General features: G+C 49.3%; 1 protein-coding gene across 1 annotated transcript in view; it reads left to right on the forward strand.

The window, feature by feature from the left end:
• Positions 1-24100, forward strand: part of PLCD4 (phospholipase C delta 4) — a 679750-nt gene that overhangs the window by 582905 nt on the left and 72745 nt on the right. The window contains exon 14 of the mRNA XM_069616847.1: positions 1194-1326. Within this exon, the coding sequence (XP_069472948.1) occupies positions 1194-1326 (133 nt within the window). The remainder of the gene's footprint in view (positions 1-1193; positions 1327-24100) is intronic.

Here is a 24100-nt window from a genome sequence, read left to right on the forward strand (position 1 = left end):
CACCAGCGCTCCACTTGTGATTAACTCAACGTTGACTACTTCTTTAGCATTATGTGCCGTGTAACTTGTACAGATACATTAACACGCTGCTTAAACTCATGCTGCTTCACTTCTGAAATATCCTAGAATATCTCTGGCATAGCGCGCTTGTAAATACATTAAACTCCAACTATTCAAAAAGGATATGCAGTGAAACAGTAATTCACTTTTGTTACTTGATAAGATTACCTCTACAGCATGTCCACTCTTAAATTAATATACAGTTCTCTTCTTCTAGAGTTCTAAAATGAATCCAACCTTAAGTTTGATGTATCCTCTGTCATTTAGACATTAAAACTGAAACACTCCCACCTGTGGTCTTCTAAGGAAAGACTCTCTCTGCTAACGATATCTTCTTACTTCTAAGTGTTGTTTTCAGGATTCTAGATAAGCCCTAAATTAAGGAACTATAATTACACAACCAGTCTCTAATCATTGCTGGATGAAAGGAAGTTATAGAAACCTGTTCCCTTGCCAAGTACCCAAGCCATTGTTCTCCCAACCAATCAGATACGCCCAGCATTCCAGCCCGTAATGCTCAGCCTTATGAAAACACCCTCCAATTCTATGAACCACCACAGGCCAACTCCACCTACCAGACCACCTGCCCCTGCCAGCCCTGGCATGAGGTTGCTGGTGGTATTCATGTTCACACCTGACATTTCGATGCTTGACTGTCCTAGTGGGTGGGATCATATGTGCAAATTAATATTTCTCCTCTGTTAAGGTAAAGTGGGCTAAGAAGTGGTTGTAGATCCCCCCCAGGGTAGGAACCATGCCATAGATCAGGGTATGTAGCTAAGTTTAGGGGCGTCCACATTTTTGGGTAGAGTACTGCTTATATCAGAAGATGGGTGATATTTGACAATTAAATCCAGTATTTTACAGAAATGTACACTGCTTCCACCGGTTGTAACAATAACGAAACACCTTGATTCTTTTCTTAGCATTTGCTGACACAGTCTTATGGGGTGTAGCTGTCCTCTAAATTTCATATTTTGGATTACAGGTTGTGCGGGGATAGCTACACCATGTGCATTAACCCACAGAGCTGTCATACAGGATGCTATTTTATCAGCCGTTCCATCGACAACAATCTTAGCCATTAGATTATTGACCTTAAGGTCCACAATGGTTGTGCTTTGTCCTTCCAGGTCATCAGTGCCCAGCAGCTTCCGAAAGATGAGGACAGTAAAGATGAAATTGTGGACCCTCTTGTGCGGGTGGAGATATATGGCATTCCTGCAGACCATGCAAAGCATGAGACCAAGCATATAGACAATAATGGTGAGTCAACTGGTTCTACTGGAGGTGGGCCAATGATGCACTGACCAGAAAGAGCTAAGAGCTTAACCTGGACTCATTGCTTTATCATTGTTTTTTCAAATGCTGGCAATACCATTATATTCTTATATTTTGTCTCAGGCCACTGCATAATAAGTTATCCTTTTATACATTGCTTGGCAAGGTAAATTGCAATGTTTTGTGGAGCGCTAAATTACTAATCCTCTTACTCAAAAGGTATGCCTTTTTCCAGGGTCGGATTGGACCATCTGCCAATCGGCCCGTGGCCGGGCCGAAATCATGTGTAGTCCCTGGGGGCCGGTTTCTGCTCACGCCTGGTCCGGTTTTAAAAAAATGAAAAGGTTTGCATTTTTTTTTAACAAACAAAAAGCACCCGCAACAGCATTATTCTTCAAAGCAAGGTAACACGTTGCCTTGCTTTGATGATTGATTTGCATGCATGATGTGTGCATCATAAATTATGATGCATGTATCATTCACATGCTGCTGCAGCACGCGGACAACTTTGCAGATGAAATGAACTGGTCTGCTGTTAAATCTCAGTTACCAGTTTAATGGTACCCACTACAGAATAATTGCTCATTTTACTTTAGCCGATATGATAGCTCAGTGGGTTAAGCGCTCGCTGCTGCGATGTGTGTGTGATCTGCAGGTTGCAGGTTTGAATCCCAGCAAGGCCATCTCAGCCTTTCATCCTTCTGCGGTTGATAAATGAGTACCAACACAGGTTGGGTGATATTGTGTGCATATTTGTTCCATAAAAATGAGCTTAAGCGTAAGGGCTATGCAATAACATATTATCATTTGGCCTTGGATGTCTGCTTACATTCACAGTAATATGACAATATGGATCTATACACACAGATGTTAATGGTACATATGGTGATCCATTCTTGTATGAAATGTATATCACATTAGTGAAATCATAACCATATTGTTCGTAGTGTACTTAGGAACAATGCTATTTGATATCACTTCCTGTTTTGTCATGGGGTGCAAGGTCGTGTTTCATCACATCCGGTGATGTCATCAGAGATCAAGGGTTGCGAGGCGAGGAGTGGGCCACTTTTTTGAGTCGAGGGGTGCGCCACTTTTTCTTGGGTATCCGGGCCTATTTCCTGTCCCAGTCCAACCCTGGCTTTTTCCAAACTCACGAGGATGAAAAGTTTCTACCATATGAACCTGCAGTTTTTAACCAGAGTTATGTATAGGAGTATTAAAACTGAGCTATCTTCATGACATGTAGCACACGACTACTGTGTATACCTAAGACTGGGGTGAAATGTTAGTTTAGATGCCCCTGTCCTGTGGCCATTATAACAGGACAGGAGGCAAGCATCCTGCTTTGACTCTCTGATCTGATCTGTTTTCTGTAGCATTACCAACTGTTCAATACATCACACTCAAGAGTAATGCTAAACAAAAATTAACTGGACAGAGACAGTTGTTGGTTTCCTTTTGAAAATGTCAGCCACTAGCCAATATGTTATAAAGATAGAGGGTAGAATTGGCAGATAATAACACCTGTATTCAAGAATGTCTCTTTTTAATCTATCACAAAAAGAGTGACTGCCTCAGTTGATGCCAAGGATCTGTTGGTTCACATGGACATGCAGGCTTGGTCAGTTACACACTCGTCGCCCAGACAGCTAGACCACTCCTGAGTGTTGTTGGAGGAGGTCGGAAATATTAACAAAGCGGTGGGAAGGTTGTTGGAGGAGGGTGATGAGAAGCAGGTGGAAAGTGGTGAAGCTAAGGAGGAGGTAAAGGAACATCAAGTGGTAGGAGGAGATGAGGTCAATCGAGGAGGCAAAACCAAGAAGGTGGTGGTTATATAAGATCAGGAGGTGGAGAGAGGAGAAGTCATCGAAGGATAGGTGGAGTTAGTAGGGAGTGGTTGGAGAATTCAAGGAGGCACCACAGCAGCAGGAGATGGAAGGAGGGAAAGATATAGAGGGAAGTGGATTTGGGAAGGAAGTGGTCAGAAGTTACACAGGAAGTGGTTGAGCAAGGTCAGTGAGTGAAGAAGGATGTAGTGAAAGTTGACTGACAGGAGAAAGAGGGAGATAGGGTAAATAGAGATGAAGATCAGAGATGTTGGTGGACAAGGTTGGATCAGGGGTGAGATCATGATCAAAAGGTGTTGGACCCTTGCTGGGAGGAGGTATGAGCTCATGGAGTGGTGGCAAGGAGGTCAGGACTTTAGTAGTGCCTGGGCCTCATTTTGTGGTCAAGGAATCCATGAGTTGGACCTCAGTGTCAGCCCAAACCGCTGTACTCCGCTGAACCAGAGACCATCCCAGCCGAGACCCATGATCACCATCTGCCCCACAGAAGGACTACTGGCGTCTACCGGGAGGCCAACCTCAACCTCTCACGTCAAGTGAATTCGATCGCCTCAGCTGCGGCTTATACAGCCAATCTGCTTTCTGCCAGCAGGTCCTTCCTCTCCATTCTCAACCGCCTAACAATTGCAAGAGCTATCACAGGAGCCAGGCTCGAATACTGTAACGCCCTATTTACCAGTACTTCTGAACGCGACCTGAACATACTCCAGACAATTCAGAACAATGCTCTCCAAGTAGCCATTGGTCTCTCCAAATCTGACCATATGTCCAAAGCCAGGAGAGATGCACACTGGTTGCCCATCTAGCAATTTATTAAGTTCAAAACATTGTCCCTGGTCCACCGATGTCTCTCTAACACTGCCCTGACCTACCTCTCACGCTGCGTGGAGAAATACCCTACCTCTTAGATCAACAAACTCTCACTTCCTGAAGATCCCCTATTTCAATTACCTCTCAGTAGGGGGGCAAGAGCCTCCCAGTCGTGGCCGCCCAACTCTGGAATAATCTACCACCAGCACTCAGAAAAGAACAGGCCTACTGGACCTTCTGCAGAAACCTAAAGACTTGGCGGTTCAACTAACTTTGTTCCTCATAAGACCCTTATATCCCTCTACTACATCTCCCCACCCCTTCTTCTCTTTTTACCTTAATGTAACTAGCGCCTAGATACCCGAGGGTTTTGTGTGCTGTAAGAAATGCAAAAATAAATAAATAAATACTGAAAGGCAGAGTTGTATCAAACTGAGGATGATAGCTGCACTAGAAATATTCAGGGTAATTCATAGAATTCAGCGCACAAGTGGCACACGCTGCTGGCTGTCAGGTTTCCTTCCCCTATTCAGGCTATTTTCCCTTATTCCCTTATTCAAGTTTCCTTCTCATTATTTCTCTTTATTAATCCTTTTTAGATTAGCCTTATTTGGGTGGGAAGTTTTCTATTGTAGTTGGTTTGGCCTTAACTTGCTGATTCAGAATCCTGGTTCTGACCCAAGGCAAAATGGAGTCTCACAGTGACAGCTCTGATTGGTTAGAAGACACTGCAGAACAACAATGAACATTCTAAACTGTCACTCTGTGCCTTTCATCATCTAAACCCCAGCTGAGAGGACGTGTTTAGTGGCTGCTCCTGCTTTAGACTTGGGCCTGGTGGATTTTATCCTTCAGGCGTTAGCAGTTGAGCGGCTACTTTCTTGGGGGTTTCTGGAGAAGCTATCAGTTGTCAGGAATTCGTTTTTGAAGACAGGAAACTCTGAAGATCCTTATGAATTCGCTCTGGAGATAAGTGACTTTGTTTGTACTGCAGCTCTGTTCATCTTAATGACATTTTCTTGAAAATTCGTAAAAAGTTATCTTTGTACTTGTACTATTGAACTCCCTGAGTGCGCTTGAACGCTATTTGAAAATACGCGTACTACTTGTAATCTGAAAATATGGTTGAACCTTTGCGCGTGCGAGTGTATTCAACTGCGCGTGTGCTCCTTAGCGCGAGAATCTGTTCGTCGCGTGAGAATTCAAGAGCGCGTGTGTTTTCCAGCGCGGGTGCTCCTTAGCGCGAGAATCTGTTCGTCACGTGAGAACTCAAGAGCGCGTGTGTTTTCCAGCGCGGGTGCTCCTAGCGTGAGATTCATTTCGTCGCGCGAGAACTTTAAAGCGTGTGTGTTTCCAGCGCGTGTGCTTCCTGACGCGATAATCTGATTGCTGCGTGAGAACTTTATTGCGCGTGTGGTTTCTTGCGCGTGTCTTTTTAAACGCGTGTATTCGATCGCGAGTGAACTCATTGCGTCTGGATTATAAGGCGCGTGTGAATAGGCGCGTAAGTTCATCAACACGGAAATCTTTTAGCGCATGTGCTTTTTCTGCGCGTGTTCTCGTTTGCGCGTGAATTCTACTTTACGTGGTTAGGCAAGCGCGTGTGTTTTCTGCGCGTGGATTTTGCTTTCCGTGCGCGTGTTCTTCAACGCAGGAAGTTTTCAACGTGAACTTCATCTGTATGGAAATAACCCGCGTGTGAGTTAAACATGTGTTTCTTCAAGAATTCACAAACTCAATTGAATTGTAAATAGTTTGAAAAAACAAAAGAAAAGTTTGAAAGAAAAGGAAAGAATAAATAAAGACAATTTAACTGGACATCTAGTGCATTTTGGAAAAGAGACAAAGAACTAAACTTTCCAGATTTGCCCAAAGTAAGAAGTTGCTGTGAATTTCAAGAGTCTCAAGTAAGAGAGATTTTCAGCTTCTTTACAAGCTTCTCTAAGAAATTTCAAGAGAAGAGCCAGGTATGATTCTTAATTATTAGTTAAGGATTTAAAGTCTTTCCCATTCCTAAGGTTAAGTAAGTAAATAAAGGAATTGTATCTGCTTTTCTTATATCCTCTGCAGGTTCAGCTCTGGTTAGCCTTGACGCGGTCTGCCTGGTGTTGTTTTGTTATCCACTTCCCCCTTTCCCTTTGGGGTGTAGTTTACAGAGCTGAATTGAAATCTAGTTCTGGGAATTACATTTCAGGGGGATCGTTGGGGGTTCAGCAGCTTCCGCGGACACAGGACCTCTCAGCCTGACACTGGCGCACAGTGTGCGCTTGCGACTTTCTGCGCCAGCCGCTTGTGCTAAAATCCATTTCCGCGCACAGCGTATTCATGGATTTTAGCCTCCAAAAACAGCCGTGGCGCAGAGTGGCGCAGCGACCCTGCAGCAGCGCCAGTTACGCCCCCAACCCCTCCCCGTGCACCATGCACAGCGCACAAATCCCATACATGGCGCACAGGCCCCGAACCACGAAAACGCCAGTAAAACTCCCCGCGCACCCCTCCGAATACATGTACACCACGGCGTGGGGAGTTTCCCACGCGATTGGGCCTGTGCGAGCGGGGTACGTGTGTTACTGGGGTGCGCAGGAACTTTCACACGCGATTGGCCCTGTGCAAGCAGGCTACGTGTGTTACTGGGGTGCGCGGGAACTTTCACACGCGATTGGACCTGTCCGAGCGTGGTACGTGTGTTACTGGGGTGTGTGGGTACTTTCACACGCAATTGGCCCTGTGCGAGCGGGGTACGTGTATTACTGGGATGCGTGGGAACTTTCACAGGCGATTGGCCCTGTGTGAGCGCGGTACGTGTGTTACTGGGGTGCGTGGGAACTTTCACACGTGATTGGCCCTGTGCAGGCAGGGTACGTGTGTTACTGGGGTGCGTGGGAACTTTCACACGCGATTGGCCCTATGCGAGCAGGGTACGTGTATTACTGGGGTGCGCGAGAACTTTCACACGCGATTGGCCCTGTGCGAGCGGGGTACGTGTGTTACTAGGGTGCGTGGGAACTTTCACACGCGATTGGCCCTGTGCGAGCGGGGTACGTGTGTTACTGGGGTGCACAGGAACTTTCACACGCGATTGGCCCTGTGCAAGCGGGGTACGTGTATTACTGGGGTGCGCGGGAACTTTCACACACGATTGGCCCTGTGCGAGCGGGGTACGTGTGTTACTGGGGTGCACGGGAACTTTCACACGCAATTGGCCCTGTGCGAGTGGGGTACGTGTGTTACTGGGGTGCACGGGAACTTTCACACGCGATTGGTCCTGTGCGAGCGGGGTACGTGTATTACTGGGGTGCGCGGAAACTTTCACATGCGATTGGCCCTGTGTGAGCGGGGTATGTGTGTTACTAGGGTGCGCAGGAACTTTCACACACAATTGGCCCTGTGCGAGCGGGGTACGTGTGTTACTGGGGTGCGTGGGAACTTTCACACACGATTGGCCCTGTGCGAGCGGGGTACATGTGTTACTGGGGTGCGCAGGTACTTTCACACGCGATTGGCCCTGTGCGAGCGGGGTACATGTAATACTGGGGTGCGTGGGAACTTTCACATGTGATTGGCCCTGTGCGAGCGGGGTACGTGTGTTACTGGGGTGCGCGGGAACTTTCACACGCGAATTTGCTGTCAGAGCGGGTTACGTGTATCCAGTGTGGTGCGCGGGGAGTCCTACACGTGAATTGGCAGTGTGGGTCCTCCCAGGTGTTCCCTCTACCCCCTCCACGGCCCCTGCAGGCAGCCCACACCACAGGGCACTGCCCTGCACCCCTGGACATGTCCCGCAGGCACCCTGTCCACCATGGCCATGCCCCCCAGCCAGGCCACGTGTCACATTGCACTAGTGATCACCAACTCATGTCCCACAGCACCCCCACCCCCCATCAGTGAGGGGCACCTGCCAGCAGGCCCCCACTCATGTCCCCCAGCACCCCCACCCTCCAGCAGTGAGGGGCACCTGCCAGCAGGCCCCCACTCATGTCCCCCAGCACCCCCACCCCCCATCAGTGAGGGGCACCTGACAGCAGGCCCCCACTCATGTCTCCCAGCACCCCCATCCCAGCAGTGTGGGGCACCTGCCAGCAGGCCCCCACTCATGTCCCACTCATGTCCCCCAGCACCCCCATCCCCCAGCAGTGTGGGGCACCTGCCAGCAGGCCCCCACTCATGTCCCACTCATGTCCCCCAGGACCCCCACCCCCCATCAGTGAGGGGCACCTGCCAGCAGGCCCCCACTCATGTCCCAATCATGTCCCCAGCACCCCCACCCCCCATCAGTGAGGGGCACCTGCCAGCAGGCCCCCACTCATGTCCCCCAGCACCCCCACCCCTCCAGCAGTGAAGGGCACCTGCCAGCAGGCACCCACTCATGTCCCACTCATGTCCCCCAGCACCCCCATCCCCCATCAGTGAGGGGCACCTGCCAGCAGGCCCCCACTCATGTCCCCCAGCACCCCCATCCCCCAGCAGTGTGGGGCACCTGGCAGCAGGCCCCCACTCATGTCTCACTCATGTCCCCCAGGACCCCCACCCCCCATCAGTGAGGGGCACCTGCCAGCAGGCCCCCACTCATGTCCCAATCATGTCCCCAGCACCCCTACCCCTCCAGCAGTGAAGGGCACCTGCCAGCAGGCCCCCACTCATGTCCCCCAGCACCCCCACCCTCCAGCAGTGAGGGGCACCTGCCAGCAGGCCCCCACTCATGTCCCCCAGCACCCCCACCCCCCATCAGTGAGGGGCACCTGACAGCAGGCCCCCACTCATGTCTCCCAGCACCCCCATCCCCCAGCAGTGTGGGGCACCTGCCAGCAGGCCCTCACTCATGTCCCACTCATGTCCCCCAGCACCCCCATCCCCCAGCAGTGTGGGGCACCTGCCAGCAGACCCCCACTCATGTCCCACTCATGTCCCCCAGGACCCCACCCCCCATCAGTGAGGGGCACCTGCCAGCAGGCCCCCACTCATGTCCCAATCATGTCCCCAGCACCCCCACCCCCTATCAGTGAGGGGCACCTGCCAGCAGGCCCCCACTCATGTCCCCCAGCACCCCCACCCCTCCAGCAGTGAAGGGCACCTGCCAGCAGGCCCCCACTCATGTCCCACTCATGTCCCCCAGCACCCCCACCCCCCATCAGTGAGGGGCACCTGCCAGCAGGCCCCCACTCATGTCCCCCAGCACCCCCATCCCCCAGCAGTGTGGGGCACCTGCCAGCAGGCCCCCACTCATGTCCCACTCATGTCCCCCAGGACCCCCACCCCCCATCAGTGAGGGGCACCTGCCAGCAGGCCCCCACTCATGTCCCAATCATGTCCCCAGCACCCCTACCCCTCCAGCAGTGAAAGGCACCTGCCAGCAGGCCCTCACTCATGTCCCCCAGCACCCCCACCCCCCATCAGTGAGGGGCACCTGCCAGCAGGCCCCCACTCATGTCCCAATCATGTCCCCCAGTACCCTCACCCCTCTTTCAGTGAGGGGCACCTGCCAGCAGGCCCCCACTCATGTCCCCCAGCACCCCCACAACTCCAGCAGTGAAGGGCACCTGCCAGCCGGCCCCCACTCATGTCCCCCAGCACCCCCACCCCCCAGCAGTGAGGGGCACCTGCCAGCAGACCCCCACTCATTTCCCCCCCAACATGTCAACATGACCCACAATCATGGCCCTCATGGCCACCAAAATCCCATGGCACGCCACCCCTTCCCAAATAACCAACCAAGCATAACATACACCCCACATTCAAATGCCCATTACATGAAACAACCGAAATGGCATGTATGTACATCAACACATGTCCGTCACACACACACACACTGGTTGTCATTGATTGTGTAAACCCACATTTTCACATGGATTAACCCAATGAGCGAATCCAACACATGGAACTAAAATATGAAAATGTATTATGTACAAAAATAAAGCAATGAAATGAAAGCATAACAAAACAGCAAACATGAAATGAAAAGCGTGTGCAAAAGATGAGTAAATGAAAAGTACAACCAATCCAAAGTAATCCTAAAGAAAAATAGTCAAAACTCTACCTCCACCAACGCAAATCCAAAGGAAACGTAAAAAGGAAAATCCATTGATCCATGGTGAAATCAAAAGTAAAAGTTCAAAATAATCCATTGTCCAACTATGTACAATCCATTGTCCAAAATAAAAATCCATTAATCCATATTCAAAATCAAATAAAAAGTTCAAATAAATCCATTGTCCAACTATGTACAATCCATTGTCAAGGGTCCATGAGCCCAACGAAAGAAATGAAACCTACCTAAGAAACTACCTAATAAAAAAAATATATACAAATGTGTGTGGCATAGTCCATTCACCACAAATCAAAGGAAAAGGGAACCCTAACTCTAAAAACTATTTACAATGGCAGCGGGCTAGTCCGACGGCTCACTTTTCGATGTCCCGGGCCAGGGCATCATCGAACTCCCGCTCAATGTCCCGGAGGCAGTCCTCTTCCATGGCCCTGAGGGTTCGCAGGGACGATGACATGTTCACCTCCAACTCCCTGCAAATTGCCTCGATGCACTCGGCCCGCCTCAGTGCCCTCCGCATGGAGTTCTCCGCCCTGGACATCGTGAGCCATGCCTCTTCTGCTCTGCATCTATGGCGTGGCCCAACCGCTGCCACACGGAAGACACTTCCAATCCTGGGTCCTCCTGCCCTCTGGCCGATGCCTGCCCCTCGGATGTTGAAGGCCCTGAGCCATCATGGCTCCCACCTTGTTGCTGCTGCTGCTGCTGCTGTGCCTGTGCCCCTGCTCTTGCTGCTTGCACGTTCTCCTCTGGCTGGGGTGCAGTTGTTGAGGTGGCCACCCCTGCTGGACGTCCGACTCCCGACTGTGGCAGGGATGTGTCCTCCACCAGCCTGACCGCAGGGTCAGAGGCAGCTCCACAGGGTACCCAGGTGATACATGGGTGGGAAGATGGCATGGAGGACGACTGGCGCATAGGGGGTTCAGGTGAGGAGGGGGTCGGAACAAGGTCCAGCAAACGGAGGAATCGGGCCGTGGTGACCCGTCCCAGTAGGTCAACGCGGTCGAGGCATTCGAGATGACGTGCAGTGTCCTCACGAAAACACTGCAGGTCACCTCGCATGCCCCGTTGACGCAACGCCATCCCACTCAGGACAGGCTCAACCCGGTCCCGGATAGCCACGTCCACAGGGAGAGGAAGGCCAGTTGTTGTAAACCAGGGGTCTCCAACCTTTACGTTAGCTAGAGCTACTTGTAGTGGAGGCCAACAGTGGAGAGCTACTAGCGGGCGATATCGGGGTGGGGATATTTATAAACCTCGGAATTTTTACCAATATTTTTTTGGCTCGATTATTTCCCCTCTATAAACAGATGGAATAACATATGCCTTCACAAATATATTAAGAACTTCAAAAACCTCTTTGTTGCATTATTTATTTATTAGTAGCTGTCTCAAAAAGACAGATATTTGTTGGACTACCACACAAATATCCTGTAATTTTTGTGCCCCTTCCATTGTGTTTTATGCAGGCTTTGTACATGCTAGGCACACTATTGTTTACCAAATGTGCATTTCACACTTACATTAAAAAAAAAAGTAATTTCCAAATTGAAAAATGTTGCTTGCGTTCACAAGTTTTCTTTGAAATGTTTTTTTTTGTCAGACACAGACATACTCTGTTATTTGCCAGTAAGATAGCTCACCGGGTTGAGCACTCGCTGCTGCGATCTGAGCGTGATCTGCAGGTCGCAGGTTAAAATCCCGGCAAGGCTAACTCAGCCTTACATCCTCCTGAGGTCGATACATGAGTACCAATTTCAGTTGGGTGATATTGCATGTAAATATGTGCTCTGTTAAGCGCTTTGGATTAAGGCGCTATATAAATAACACATCATTATCATTATTTGTGTGCCCCTCTGTGTTTTATTTTATAGAGATGTTATATGCTTGTCAAACTGGTTAATCACAAATAAATGCTTCTGTTATGCTGACAGCAGTTTTTAGGAAATTAAACTGTGGGTTCATGGGTGCCAACTTTTGATTTTCACAGGGGCAGAAATATCCCCACCTCAACCCTGAATATAAGCAAGCAACCAGCCAACCCATACCCTGGCCAAACACATTGTATAGCACTTTTTTTATAATGCATTGCAAAAAGTCATACGATTAACAACCTGTAGTTTTGAATATATAACATCTCAGCATCGGTCTGTCAACCTGCTGAACTACCCTGGTAGGCTTCTACTGTACAGCGTGTCTATGGATTGCTTAATGTACTAAAAGTGGGTGTACTTGTGTCATAGAAGTGATTTAAAGTGGAAATGTACGGTGTGGAATTTGGAAAGAAACCACCTGAAAGAAATGGCACCATTTTTTAAATATTATTTTGAACATTTCCAGGCGAGCGGCAGTGCTACTGTGATATTTTCATTGTGTGGTCACAATGATCCTGATCCTGCCCCAGCCCCTCCAACATCTCTGGCAAACAAGAGCAGCTTGCTTAAGAAAGACTGTCGTGGGGGCGCACAAGGCCAACTGTGGTACTACAGGCGGCCTGCAGAAGCATAACGTGATACTGAAATTTGTCAGTGGACTTACAAGCAGTTCCAAGTGGCACAGTAGCCAAGCTCTCTGCCTGCAATTGGGCTGACTAGGGCTCGGATCCTGAACACGGAAAAAGCACCATTAAATAATATAACTTAGGATAAATGTTTATTTTTCGGTATCTCAGGCGAGCCTGTTTGGCGACCTCTGCAAACAGATCCCTTCCCTGAAAACGGGTCTGGACGTAGGCATCCCTGCTGGTGCAGGATGATGCAGTCACAGGATCGGGGACAGGATTACACACAGGCACCACCGCAGCGGCCTGTGCTGCCTCCTGTCCCTGCCCCTGCACTGCACCACTAGCACCAGTGGAATCCCCACCTCCAGACCCCGTGTCTGTCCCTTCCATGGCCTCCTCCTCCACCAAACCCCCCACCAACCTGGATGACAGCTGCCCCTTCTGCTGCAGAAGAGTCCAACTCCGACCTCCGCCTCTTGGACCTACCCTCGGCAGCTGCGGCCTGAGACGCGGCACCGGACTCCTCACTCCCTGCGAGATGGCCTTGCGTCTCCGGCTGACGGTGCGATCCCTGCTGCCTTGCTCCACAGCACCCTCTCTGCCCTCTTCATCAGTTGACGCTGCAGACAGGGAGAGATAGGACACAGGCATCAGGGCACTGTACAATGGACTGATACACACATGACAGTTGCACATGAGTGGCAGTGTCACACTTCAGATATGGCATCACAATCCCCAACACACATGTCATTTCAACTCACACACATGAGTAATTCCACAGCAATGTTGCACCAGGCAGCACCATCCATACACATACAACAGCATGAGCAGCCGAAGGTGAGCCTTCCATCACATGAAACACGGGGAGTGCACAAGACATGCACACATGCCACCACACTTACATACACTTGTACATCTCCACCAACTGTCGCAGTGATTAGATCACCATCCATGTCACATCTGGCATTCAGCCTTCTACATATCAGTGTCACATGCATCCATGTTGCATCACAGTTGCACACTTGTCAAATACACACACATGCACATGTACACAGTGCAGATACATGCAGCTGGAACCACCATCCATGTGTGACACCACAACCATGCCAACGTACATACACAGAAATTCAAACATGTGTGCTCCCACATCTGCATTTTGCCTGCATGCTTACCAACACATACACCATCGATGTGTCTCACACCTGAGAGGACACACATGTGTCAGCCTCACGCCCCTGTACATACACATCCCTACATAGCTCTACAAAAACACATGTGCAACCTGCACACTACTGGCACACCACGACACGCACAGCGTCCAATCAGTATGCATGTACACTTACCGCTCAACTCCAGATGGGTCTGCCTCTCAAGGACCTGGACGTGGAGCGCTGGGTGTATGCGTTCCAGGACCCTCATTTGGTGGTCGGACAGGTGGCCCCGGCGCCCCTTGGCATCCGCTGCCTTCAAGAGGCGCCGGGCCTTGTTGAGGGTCCTGGACCTGAAGTCCTCCCAGCGCTTCTTGACATGTTGTAAGTCGCGGACTGCCACCCCCTCCGTGTGGATGGCAGTCACGATGTCCATCCAGATCCTGGTCCATCCTTCATAGTCGGCGCGCAAACTTCCAAAGAGGGCATCATACTGCCCCAGGACTTGCTCCACCAGGACACCAGCTTCCCTGGCAGTGAAACTGGTGGCCCTCTGCCTCTCTGACTGGGGGTTGCCAGTGGTGCTAGATGGTGTTGTGCCCAACATGGCAACCCCAGAGGCAGGAGTGGGTGGGCAACTGGGTCCTGAGGCTGGGCTGTGGAGCGATGGTATCCCAGTTGGGTTTATTTGGTTCCAGCAGGGGTGGTCACAGCAACTGCACCCCTGGCTGACGTGCAGGCAGCAAATAGCAGGGCACGTGGGCAGCAGGCAGTCAGGCAGCAGCAGATGGCAGGTGGGAGCGTGCTTGGGGCTCTGGGGGGGCAGTAATTCGGCCTTCTGGGCAGGAGTGTGGTCTTCCGTGTGTTGTTGCGTGGCCAGCTTGATACGGAGTGATTTGGCACGTGAAAAAAGTGCACGTCAGCGTGTAATTGGAGGAAAGGCCCTTAGCGCGTAAAAGCGTCAGCACACATACGCGATTTCATTGGACCAAAGGCCGTTAGCGCGTAAGCGCTTCTGTGACATTACGCGTGCAGGCGTTTCCCTCGTGACATGGGCATAGTGATTCAGCGCGTGTGAAAAAACTGCACGTACGCGTGTGAATGCATGTAATCCAAGGAAAGGGCCTATGCGCGTAAGTGATGTGACGCACGCGGGCGTTTCCATCAACACGGGTGCATGTTCATCGTACACGTCCAAAAACTGCACGTCCGAGTGTCAACTCGTGTAATTGGAGGAAAGGGCCTTAGCGCATACACGCCACTTTAAAAGGTACGTGTAGGACCCCATTTCCTTGTACGTGCTTTTCGTGGAGAGTGAGTGGATGAATTCTGTACTTCTTGTCAGTTCACACGCGATTACTTCACAGCGTTTCAAGTTCGTACTCCCTGTTGCCTCTGACAGCGTTAATTTTTTTTTTTGGGCCTGTTTCCTCAAACAGCGTTCACTTCTTCTTTTGTCCTGTCTCCTCAGACAATGTACAATTCTTCTTTTGGCGGGGGTGTTGCCAACACGCACACGCACGTTTTTTTCACGTTCTTTTTCCAGGCAGACGGTGAGTCGCACACGCATTTACCAACTGTGCTTGCCCAGTGTGTCGCGTACCCCTTCAGAGGTCATTGTAGGCTGCGTGTAACACACGTACGCTTATTTTTGTGTTTCTGGGTGCCACAGTGTAGTGCGGGCTCAATTTTCCACGCACGTGGTCTACGAGGGGTTGCGTGCACATTACTTTTTGTTTTTGGGGTGCCTGTGCATTGCGTGACCCGTCATCTTCCCCCAGGGGTCACAGACAGCCATGCTAGAGCACTAGGGTACGAATTCCATCGAGTACCCTACCCCTTTCACCCCCAATTGCCCAGGACAATTGTTTACTGGAACTCCCATATGCACAACAACATCAGTGCCATGGTTGGGAGGCGACCAAGCGGTAAGGGAGGCAAAGGTGGCTGACCTCCAAAAGGTGGCCGTGGTGAGCGCAGTAGGGGACATCGCCAGGATTTGCAGGGTGCCTCTAGACCCCGATGTGTGGAGGACCAATCAGGGACACCCATGCTCCCCCCCCATGGTTGAGGAAAACATGGCTGACACCATCCCAGCTCAGCCCTTGTTAGACCAGCCCATTGTGGCACCTGACCCGGCACGGGATGGCTCCCAGGCTGACTTCCAGGTCAGCAAGTCTAAGCCACGTGTGCCGGTGCAAGTTGGTGTCACCAGGCCACGTGGATGTGGGGCAGCGATGTCATCTGCTGCCCCAAGTAGGCAGGGTGGGGAGGCTGCAGGGGCAGCTGCAGCTCTATCCACCCCAGCTCTGAGTCTCCCAGCCGGGACAGTGTCGGTCCTGGTCCATCAAACTGACATTGCCCCAGCCAACATCACACATCAGCCAATGCCTGCACCAAGACCTATGGTCATTGTGCCTTCGCACACTCCCAGTACCCAGTCCACCTGCGCTTCTTCCCCTACTGACCAGAGCGGCGCAAGCCACTCAGGCTCTGCTCCACCTTTGAAAAAGAGGAAAAAGGGTGCTCTGGCACTACAGGCTGAGACCCCAGACACGGCTACACAGTCCGGCACGTCAAGGAAGCCTAGCTTTAATGACCCTGAACTTGATGCACTTGTGACCTATGTGTCGGCACATAGCCGCGAAATGGTGGTGACTGCAGGGTGCAAGACCACACCTGGTCAACGTAGGGCACACTGGCAGACCATCGCGGACCGCATAAGTGCCCTTGGATTTGTGAGGCGCACAGATTGATGATTTCTACAAGCGGTGGAATGACCTGAAACGCAGAGCAAAGAACAAGCTGGCCTCAAATCATGCTGCTACTCTGGTGACTGGCGGTGGGTCTCCACCAGAGGACAACGAACTCACTGAACATGAGTCTGTTGCTGGGACCTTCTTCACAGAGGAACAGATCCAAGGTGTGGGAGAGCTACCTGATTACGACGCATTGTCCGGTGAGTGCCCATGCATGTGTGTGTAATCCATGTGTATGTTGTTTGGGTGACGGGTTCTGATTGAATGCCAGGTGAGGGTGTGTACTCCTGAGTGTTATGGGTCACCCATGTGCTTCCTCCAATACATTCATGTGCCTTTGATTTGGGTATGACAGTATCCCTTCTGCCCACAGTAGCCAATTAGCCCCACATTACTGCTGTTGCACTTGAACTATCATCTTGCAACAACATTGTTCTGATTTTTCTGTGTTCATTCAGGCTGATTGTTTAGATTATCCCATTTTTCATATGCTTTTTTCATCCCTAATGCCACATATGTGACATGCTTCTGTCATTGTTTACACCCCGCATTGTGAATTATTAAACCATTCAGAGCAAGGGAGTATTGGCCTGCTGAAATTTATTTTTAGGGCCTGTTTGCATGTGGAACATGATAGTTGTTTCCTGTCATGTTGAAGTGACCAACCATTGATGTGTACATCTGCCTACAATCACTGTCTAATTGTACACTGGATGTGTTGCAGTGTGCGGCACATGCATATTTTGCAACACTATTCTGCATTAATCTTCTCATCATATCCATGTGACATGGATGTGTGACAGTACTCATTCACTGACATATCGCTGTAGTTGTCTAATTTACCATGGCTATGCTACATGACATCTGTGTGCTGGCATGTGTCATGTATGTGTATTGGACATGCCACTCACAGGCTGATGTGTGATGCCAGTGCTACACGACATGCTGTCCTCATTGTCTGCCTTTTTGACTCCTCTTCAAAATCATTGACAGTGCATGCATGCCAGGGTTATAGTCATGTGGGACATGTGTAAACCATGTACAGGATCTCTGTCTTGTCAGGCCTATGTGTGTGCTATGGTGCTCATGCCTGTTTCCATTTCTTGTATTTCATGTTTTTGCAGGTGACGACGCACTTGATGCTGGTGAGGTTCAGGAGATGGTGCAGACCCAGGAGGATTCTCAGCCACGACCAGGCACCAGTGGGGGACGTGGTGTGGTGGTGGGTGAAAATAATTTGGTACTGCAGACCATACTGTCGAGGGGTGCCTCTGGGTGCAGCTCCCCAGACCTCTATTCAGGTGCTGAGTCGGATGATGAGACTTATGTGCTGTCGCAGGTCAGTGCTTCTGGCAGGGATTCTGTTCTGTCCAACCCACCTGCACCAGGGGTAGAACCCTCTATGGGGATGTCAGTGTTGGTAGGTCCACCTTTGGCGGTTACGGATGCAGGGTCACACTCAACAGCATCTAATCCTGTTCCTGGGCCAGCAGATCAGAGGGGGAATGCAGTCCTGCAGCCTCAGGCAGTGCCAGCACAGCAAGGTGCAGATCGCCTTGCCCCAAACAGGTGTGGTGCCCGCCGACGCAGTGGCCGTGCGCCACCAGGCAAAACTGTATGGGAAAACTCCATGTACGGTATGGCAACCCAACAGACAGCATCAGTAGAAATGATAGCTCAGGCAATGGAGAGGGTGGCCATTTCCATTATCCCCCCTGAAAGGCAGATGGAGCAACAACAGCAGACAACAGACTCCATTTGCCAATCACACAGGGAAGACATGTTGGCGTCCAACAGGGACCGACGGGCGGCACTGGAGACTCTGCGCGAATCCATATCAATAGAGTCACAGGGCCACAGGGAAGCCCTGAGGGTGGAACTCCATAACCTCAGGCAGAGTCTGCTTGAACTTGAGGCTTCCCGAAATGTTAGGGCAGTACAGCAGCTGGAGCAGCTCACACGTTCACTCTCAGCTGAGCTGCAGGCAACACGTGAGGATATCCGGGCATCCCGCGAGGCCATGCCTGCAGAAGTGCAGGCAACCCATGACGTGCTGCATGGGGATCACCGCACTTTAATCCTCCAGAATCAGACCTTCCAGACCCGCATGCTTGCTGCCATGGAGGACCATACCAGGGCTTTGCATGGGCTGCCTCCCATAGTGCCACCACCTCCTGATGCAGCAGCAGAGGGTGAAGAGAGTGACAGCAGTTCTCCCACAATGGCATAGCCGTGCAGGCCATGAGCCCATGGAGGTATTTTTTTTGCAACATCCATGCAGGTGGGTGTTGGTGTGCACCCTGTCCTCGAACCTCCTGGGTGGTCTCCCCCCCCTGGCCCCCACATCGCCATTTTGGATTTTTTTATTTTTACAGTGTGTTGCCTTGTGTGGCTCCCGTGGGCATCCACTGTATTCCGGCTGGGCACATGCAGGTTTGTCCTGAGTTTGGGTTAGATGCTTGGGTTCGTGACACACACACCCCTCCTGCTTCCCATTTCCATGGGCTTGCAAAAGGTGTGACCAAGTGACAGTGACTTACACAGTGACATTGGGCTCCCATGAGCTGTGTGGGCAGTCTGTAGTCAATACTGTGTGTACATCCCTAGTGGGTATTGTTGTTGTATTGTACACTGCATGGTGTATTGATATGCTCTTGTGCATCCATGTCTTCCTCCTAATTTGCAGGTTCCTTCCTCATGTCTTCACAAGGCCGTCTCCTTTGGAGATGGAGTTCATGTTGTATGCAGTACACTGACACATTTGCGTGGCAGCAACACTCTACAGTTGGAAGGGGTTGATATGCTGGCTTATTCAGGTTGTAAGACTACCACTACTTTGACTTAGTACTGTCATGTTTTTGCAATGTTTCATGGTGTGTTGCTGTATTGTGTTGGTGGTAAATATTTGTTCATGCGTGCTGTTTGTTATTGATTACTGGGAGCATATTGTCTGTGGGCAGTTTCCAATTGGGAGAGTGCACTTTGTGACACTTGTGTCAGGTCTTGTGCATTGCTTTGTTTGCTTTCACATTGCATGACATGCCATGGTGTGTTGGGTGGCGGAGCTGGGGAGGGGTTGGGTGACATGGCGCTATTTTCATGTTGTATTTTGCAAGGGGGTAGTCATTCATGCAGCATAAATGTGTTTTTTTTGTGACACAGCATTGGTTGTCTTTCGGCAGGTAAGGATGCACACAATGTAACAATTCCAGGTGACCAATCTCAGGCTGGTATGGTTGTGACAGTTGACTGTCCCTTATGTCATCATCATTGATTGTCAGCTGGTATGTGCCAGGGCTGTGTGCACTCCACAGGGGTGTGATTTTAGGTGAAGTGATTAGCCACTAGCTGCGTATGGGCTGCCTCACCACGTGCCTTTTCCCCTCCCATGCGCAGCGGCCGTGCTTGTGGTTGGGGATGTGGGAGCACGTTGTGCAGGACACATGCTGCCACTATGATCCTGCACACTACTGGGTGGCGCGTATAGCAGCTGCCCACCAGAGCGGTCAAGAGAGCCAAAGCATGACTTGAGCACTCCGAATGTGCGCTCCACTATGCCCTGGGTTGCAATATGGGCTGTGTTGTATCTTACCTCGGGTGGTGTGGTGGGGTTCCAAATTGGCATCATCATGTGGGTGTTCAGTGGGTAGGCACTGTCCCCTGGGGAGGTGATGATGGGTATCATTAGTGGGGATGTGACATTACTCAGCATCTGACATGCATGGATGTGCAGGGGCATTTATACTCACCAAGCAGCCATGTATCGCCATGCCGCGCAACTTCTAGGTCCCGGTTTAGGGTTGACATTCTGTAAATTAAACTGTCATGGGTGGACCCTGGATAGTTGGCATATACTGAGATGATGATTCCATTGGCATCACATACTACCTGCAGGTTGATGGAATGCCAGTGCTTGCGGTTTCTATAGATGTGCTCAGTTGCCCTGGGAGCACGTAGAGCCACATGAGTGCAATCAATGGCACCTAGCACTTTGGGGAAGTGTGCCACCCTGTAAAAATCATGGCAGACAGCCTGCCTTTCTGCAGGTGTTCTGGGCAGGTATATGTGCCTGCGGACTGATGGGCGTGCAGTCATGATGGCCAACACCTGGTGCAGGCAGCGTGACTGCGTGGCCTGTGAGACCCCCCCCACTATGGCAGTTGTCCGCTGAAATGAACCAGTGGCCAAGAAGTGAAGTACATTGAGCACCTTTTCCAAGGGGCTCAGTGCTTGGGAGCACAGGGTGGGTGATGTGAGGTCATCCTCCCACTCACTCACCAGGTCGAGTATTATGTGAGGTGGAAACCTGTACCTCCCATACACCTGGTCATCAGGCATCCCTAAAAGGCTGGTTCTGGGTGTAAAAATTCTGGCCCTGACTATCCTCCTCCTCCTCCTGTGGTATCTCAGGCCCACTGCTGCGAGGAACGGTATATTCATCTTGGCGTCTGAGCTTGTTTGTTGTTTGCGTGCACTTTTATGCTGCGCGGGTCCAGGTACGCCTGCTTCCTGCTGGCGTACGTGTTTCTGGATTAGCGCGTCTTTTTTGGCGCACGCGTTAGCCCCGTTCGATTACATGAATACGTGTTGTAGGTGTCAGGGTCTGGCTTGACTGAATTCCACAGGAGCTGATGCTGGCCCCACAGACCCTCACCAGGAGTTCACCTCTCAACCCTTAAATATAAGCTGAGCTGAAAACCCCAAGAAAGGGAAAGGGGAATTTGGAGAAAATAACAACGGAGACACTGCAGCCCTGCAACCGTCTGGTAGGCTCTGGTATCTGTGGTAAACAAATACACCTGGTTACTTATATGATAAGATAAACTTCTTTTCTAAAATTATTCTAAATAAACTCTAAACTCTTTACCTCTTAAACCTCAGTAAAAGACTTAGAGGCTAGTAATCTGTGTGGAATATCTTGTAAATAATATCTTGTGTTGTGCATATAGTTCAAGCCACTCAAGTATCTTTAGAATCCTAAAGTGATGGCCCTTACAAACACCTTTTCAGAACTAGATATTCTGCTTGCTTTAAAGTTCTTTTAACTTTATGTAGCTTTCTATGCTTTTATAAATTGCAGTCTTTCTCTGAAGTATTGAATTCCATTTGCATAAATTACATTAAATAAATATTCTTTAACTTCCTGGAATGGTGCTTTCCTTCTGCGTGTGAATTGTTTCCTTATTTACACAAAGAACGTATAGTTTCTTCTTTGATAAGCGTGTGTGATAAACACGTGAAATCAGAAGACGTGAAGAATTGTCCTCGCGTTTAAAATACACACGCGATTCTTAACCAAACCCGCGCGCGTGAAAAAATACGTAAACGCGATAAAAATAACACGCGCTAGTTAAAATGGACTCGCGCTCTATCGCTACTGAACTCACGTGGAGAAACGAAACGTATTTCACGTAAAATAGTTCACGCGTTTAAAACAACTCGCGCTTCATCAAAATGGACCCGCACTCTATTGCAAACCAACACGCGCTTTCTCATGAGACGTCTTTCACGTAAAAAATGTACACGCGCTAAAATTCACTCGCGCAATTCATTTGGGCACGCGCTCTATCGCAAAACAACACGCGCTTTCTCATGAAATGTCTTTCACGTTAAAAATGTACACGCGCTAAAATTCGCTCGCGCAATTCATTTGGGCACGCGCTCTATCGCTCTGAATGCCCGCGTGCTTTCAAAAACACGTAAACGACGACTTGCGAGCTCGCGCACACATTAAACAGTCTTGAAGAACATTACACGCAGTTAATTAACTTTAAACTCCTACGCACTATCTTCAAGCTTGTTTTCCTTATAATAACTTTAACTGTAAATGTCTCTTTTTCTCAAATGATTTTGAAACTTGTTAACTCTTTAAGTTTTCTTATAAAAGAAAATGAAAGTTCACTGTGACAATCTTAAAATCTTTAAAAGAACGATCCCACCTGATGTCTTCTTGTTCAAACTGGATCAGCTAACGATATTCTTACTTCTTTGGTAGATTTCCTGAGCTCTGAAAAGGCCTTACTTAAGGAGCTTAACTAATGTACAACCAGCCACTGAATTTCTTTGGATGAAAGGCTGTTTAGAATCTTGCTCACCGCCCAAGAATCAAACCCATTGTCCTTTCCACCAATCAGGCAAACCAAACATATCATTGTTCCTTTAACCAATCAGATTAAGTTTCTTTCGCTCCATCTTGACTTAGGCAAGCACAATGTTAATTCTATGTACAAACTCTTCCTGTTACTAACCCAGCCAGCTCTGAAAGCACAATGTTAATCTTGTTACTCTTCCTGTTACTAACCCAGCCAGTCCTGACAGTACCCCCCTCTTCAAAGCCCTGTCCCAGGGCCTGGCTTAGCAGGGAACCTTTTGTGAAACTGTTTTACCAATTAAGGGGCACATCTGCTTGATCCTCCCAAGATCTTTCCTCAGGCCCATATCCCTTCCAGTCAATAAGATACTGCAAGGTACCTCTAACAATCCTAGAATCTAAGATTTTCTTAACTTCAAACTCTTCGTCATTTTCCTCTGTGTAAACTGCTGGTGGTGGTTTTCCCAATCTAGTTCCTGACACACAAGGTTTCACTAAGCTGACATGAAATGTAGGGTGACTTTTGATACTTGCGGGTAATTTCAGTTTGATTGCTACGGGATTTATTATTCTTTCTATTTCAAATGGACCAATAAATCTCGGACTAAATTTAGTTCTTCCCTTTAAACGTAGGTTTTTTGTGGACAGCCAAACTTTTTGACCCACCTGATAATGTGGTGCTTTTCGACGTTTCCTATCAGCAAATGTCCTAAATCTTAGCTTACTTTTCTCCAAAGTTTCTTTAGCTTTCACTAAACCATCTCTAATACAAGTCAATCGCTGCTCAACAATTCCTCTGGATTGGAATATTCAGATGGCAACACTTCTTTCAAAAATCGTGGGTGGAAACCATAATTGCTAAAAAATGGAGAATACTTAGTAGAAACCTTGACAGAATTGTTATAACTAAACTCTGCTAGCCAAAGAAGATCTACCCAACTTCCTCTTTCTTGCCAAAAAGCTCTAATATATTTTTCCAACTCCTGATTTACTCGCTCTGTTTGGCCGTTGGTCTGTGGATGATAACCTGAAGAAAGCTTTACCTCAATTCCCAACTCTGTACAGAAAGCTCGCCAAAACGTAGAAATGAACTGAGACCCTCGATCTGATACAATTTGTGTTGGTAGACCATGTAATCGTACCACTTCTTGCAAAAACCTTTTTGCCAGATTCCTTGCAGAAGCCTCTCCTTTCATGGGAATGAAATGCCCAGCTTTAGTTAGTAATACACAACTACTAATACTGTAGTGTAACTTTGATCTTTAGGAAGATCTACAATATAATCCATAGAGATTGTAAACCAAGGACTAGGGGCTACTGGTAACGTATTTAATAACCCAGATGGTTTTCCTCCTCCTGACTTTACTCGAGCACAGACTTCACATGTTTTCACATAGTCTTCAATATCTTTTTTCATTTCTTTCCACCAAAACTTCCTTTCAACCAGTTCAATAGTCTTACGAATTCCAGGGTGACCCACCAACTTGGATTCATGACATTCTTGCATAATTTCCTTTTGCAGTTCCTTGCTTGGAAGATAAATTTTAGAATGGAC

Source organism: Ambystoma mexicanum, chromosome 9 (assembly GCF_040938575.1).
Source record: "Ambystoma mexicanum isolate Mex_15411 chromosome 9, UKY_AmexF1_1, whole genome shotgun sequence".
Taxonomy (NCBI): domain Eukaryota; kingdom Metazoa; phylum Chordata; class Amphibia; order Caudata; family Ambystomatidae; genus Ambystoma; species Ambystoma mexicanum.